Source organism: Myxocyprinus asiaticus, chromosome 38 (assembly GCF_019703515.2).
Source record: "Myxocyprinus asiaticus isolate MX2 ecotype Aquarium Trade chromosome 38, UBuf_Myxa_2, whole genome shotgun sequence".
Classification (NCBI taxonomy): domain Eukaryota; kingdom Metazoa; phylum Chordata; class Actinopteri; order Cypriniformes; family Catostomidae; genus Myxocyprinus; species Myxocyprinus asiaticus.
Window position 1 is genome coordinate 17337439 of NC_059381.1, and position 4032 is coordinate 17341470.

Below are 4032 nucleotides of genomic sequence, written 5' to 3' on the forward strand. Positions count from 1 at the left end.
TGTAAATTAAATTAGTTTTGAAACATAAATTCGTTTTCCACCTTCCCCATGAGAACCACTGATTTACAGAAAATTAAAATACTGAAGTTTCAGGTCATTATTCTAAAACATATTAAGAGTTCAGATTATGTTTACAAAAACTGTTCAATTTACATTGAAAAGCACATATTTAAGACAAACAGAGTTGATTTGATATTCTCTAAGGTTTATTGAATGTCCTGAGAATTTGCTATGAGGAAAAGACTATTTATAAGCATGCCAGGTCCTCTATTTCATAATTGTGGACATGAAAGATGGCAACTCTGGCAAGGCAATGGTATATGTTATATTTTAAAGCTTGATACTGTAAAATACATTATTGCTTATCAATACCTTTAAATACAATTGTTATTTTAATTGTACCATTGTGGAACTTTTACCAAATCAAATCCACTTTTTATTTTTATTTTTTTATTTTTTTTTTTTTTTCGATATATAGATTTTTCTATTTTGTACACTGTTGGGACTAATTCATATTTTGACTTAACATTGGCAATGGATAATATTACCAATTATTCAGCCTTCACTCTGATGGAACCAAAAGGCTCTAAATCCTATAGAAATATATATTTCACATGCTTTTTATTTCTCTATGTTATGATATTGTTTCTGAATATTTGGCTCTGTGTGATCATTGTTGTAAAGAGAGCCCTTCATGAACCAATGTATATTTTTTTGTGCAATCTGTGTATAAATGGGGTATATGGAGCCACAGGATTCTATCCTAAAGTTCTGCATGATTTAATGTTGGATTCATATGTCATCCCTTCTTACATGTGTGCCTTACAAGCTTTTGTGATTTACTGTTCAGTTATGTGTGATTATTGTACATTAGCAGTGATGGCATATGACAGACATGTGGCCATATGTAGACCTTTAGACTATCACTCAAAACTGAATAAATTTACTTGTATCATGTTACTTGTCTTCTGCTGGACTATACCATTAATTGCTATGCTCATTGGTATTCTCTTATCAAATAGGTTGGTGTTGTGTAAAAATCATATTGATAAATTGTACTGTGACAACTGGTCAATAGTAAAGCTCTCGTGTGAATCAACTGTCACCAATAACATTTATGGACTTATAAGCATTTCGTTTTATTTTTTAATTTTTGCTGTTATTATTGTATCCTATATAAAACTTGTCATTGCATGCAAAGCATCATTAGAGTGCAGAAAGAAATTTTGGCAGACCTGTGTGCCTCATATATTTTCATTAGTAAATTTCAGTGTTGCAATGCTTTTTGACACCTTGTACAACAGATATGGCTCAAGCGATTTCCCAGAGGATCTGCGTAATTTTTTGGCTTTAGAAATAATTATAGTGCCACCTCTTTTCAATCCTGTAATTTATGGCTTAAAACTTAAGGAGGTCCGCAAAAGAGTCTTGAAATCATGCATTAAAACTCATAATCATAATTATTAATCATGTATTAATCATGATGAAGAATGATTTGACGTGCTGTACTGTATTTTCTCCATGGTATTCTATTCCAAAATATTATACTCTTTTGGAACCAAGGCCCTTACTTTATGTAACATAAAATACTGAAACATTTTTGTAAACAATGAAGTAAAGAATAAATTAAGGAGTACTTTAGTATTTCACTATGCTGCAAACCCACTTGATCCACTAAAGTGTGTTATTGTTACAATTTCTATTACTCACATATATGTGTTCTGTTCAGTACATTTTCAGTGACATAATGCTGTCTCTGACCTACAAAGTTAATTAGGAATGCATTTAAGGTTAAAATCCATCATGTATGTCCTAAAAATGATTGATATGTTTATGCTTTATAAAAATGGATGTTGTGTTCAGTTAGGAACAGGATCATACAGCAAGTATAATGCCATTATTTATTAATACAGGTGAACTGGAGGTAAACAGATGAATGATTTGAAATGAGAACTCATTTCAATTGTATCTGTGCCAGGAGTAAATAAAACAAGATAAAGAGACAGTAACAGGGATAGTGATATGGCTAACCATAGACTGTAAATGCTTCGTGCTTTAGGTGGTAACATCTAAATTACCTAGTTTTATTCAATAACATTTTTTATTTTACATGACATATTTGGTTACTCCAGTAATTTTTATGCTTTAGATAAAGTTGAAAACTTTAGATCGTTGATGTAACAAATGCAGGTTACCACTTTTTTCAATGTGCGTGTCACAATTTAAAGCCACAGTTGTGATCAGTCATGATCTCTATTTTTTCTTTCTTTCTTTTTTTTTTCTATAACCATTATTTTCCACAGATATTCACAGTAAAATGTCCTTGAAAATACTTGAACCTACAAAATTTCTTGACTGTTTTGCCTATAATATGTCACATACAAGCACACTAAACAATTTCAAATTCAGCCTGACTCTAAAATTACCTTGGTTTCTCTATACAGTTCCCTATGATTTCATTTGTCACCTTAGCATGTTAAATATTGGTATAGGTTTATCTTGATACAAGCCTTATTTAATACTTCATCGATGATAGCAAGATAATTCTGTTTCTGTTTTTTAAACAATACAACCAGAACAGTATCAATGATTGCCATGGAAAAAAAGCAGGACGTGACCTGAACTCGTCCGAAGATCACTTTACAAGAATTCATAACGTTGTTTCTCTTTTCAAGTAGAATAAACAGTTAATTGTCTAATGTTCACTCATTCACTGAGGGCAGCTTACCCTATAAAAGTTATCAAAACATTTAAAATTAAAATGATAATGGACAAAAATAGAGGCCTGACTGTCATATGAATATCACTGTTACCAATCACACACATACATACAATGATGTCCGAGGGTGGACAATTATCCAACTCAGGTTGTAAATGACCTCTGGCACTAAGAGATATTATTGTACCATCTCTTTATTCTCTTATCAGACTATTTTAGTCCCTTGAAAATAGCGTTCAATATAGTGAGATAAACAAGAAGTGAAATTTTAATATTGAATTTTGTGTGGGAGCTTATTATATTTAAGCATAAAAGGAAACTTACAGTATATTCAAAATGATCTAGTGACCAGAATATTACAGAGACTTGGTTCTTTTGACTTGGGTCATTATGCAACCACATAGCAACCACTCAGAACACCCTAGCAAACATTGCAATGCACAAAAACACTGAGAACACCTAGCAATGCTCTGAAATTCCTAATTATGTAGTGTTCACTTGTTTTATAGGGGGGATTCTGTTTGTGGTTACCATAAAAAAGGTTAGTGTTAAAGGAATTTTTCAGGTCCAATACAAGTTAAGTTCAATCAACAGCATTTGTTGCATCATGTTGATTAAAAAAAAATTATAATTTTGACTCGTCTATTGTAAAAAAATAAAATAAGGTACATAATAAAAGTAAACAGTGCCAGCGCTTGGAGGGTTTAAAAGCTGAAGCATTTAAAGGATGTTGTGCGAATGTTACCAGGACTACAGGGTTTACTGGCATTATGTCGACATGACAATGAAGTTGAAACACTGAACATAAGTTGACACAGTCAAGGTTATTAAAGTTGCCATGAAGTGCCTTGATGAGCACAGTTTTGATGTACTGTATTTCCTACTGAAGCAGAAATGTCGAATGTCTCGTCCCTTTTAAAAAAAAATAGCCAATCGTGGCTTTAGTTTACAGCCACACACACACATAACCCTTTCCACCATGCTGGCTTGAGAACCAAAAAATTCTCTACTGCAACTGACAACATTAATACAAACCCTGCACACAAACACACACAGCATATTGCGGTCTATGCTTACGATGAGGCTAGAGCCATTGTGCAAGTCCAATGTCGATGAATAAGAAACAATCAAGTAAAAGATCACAGCATTTCAACATTTTGAATTCTCTTGAAATTACACTTACTCATGCTGTTGAACATCCCAAGTAATATAGACCAATATAGAAGCCAAAAGAAGGCCGCTGTGGGTGTAAGCTGTTGAACTGCAGAGCCATACATATCAGCGTTCTCAGGAAATAAATATATATTTATGAT

At 32.5% G+C, this 4032-nt stretch overlaps 1 protein-coding gene across 1 annotated transcript; it reads left to right on the forward strand.

Annotated features, from left to right (window-relative positions):
- Window positions 1-534: 534 nt before the first annotated feature.
- On the forward strand, window positions 535-3427 carry LOC127428561 (olfactory receptor 5M3-like). The gene is made up of 2 exons (XM_051676996.1): window positions 535-1444; window positions 3387-3427. The coding sequence occupies exons 1-2, from the start codon at window positions 535-537 to the stop codon at window positions 3425-3427; spliced, it is 951 nt and encodes a 316-aa protein (XP_051532956.1).
- The last annotated feature ends 605 nt before the right edge of the window (window positions 3428-4032 follow it).

What these genes read in the sequence shown, in the direction of transcription:
- LOC127428561 (XM_051676996.1), top strand. Translation starts at nt 535, where the DNA reads ATGGATAATATTACCAATTATTCAGCCTTCACTCTGATGGAACCAAAA. An exon ending in AGTCTTGAAATCATGCATTA is followed by an intron (nt 1,445 to 3,386) that starts AAACTCATAATC and finishes ATAAAATAAGGT; the next exon opens with ACATAATAAAAGTAAACAGT.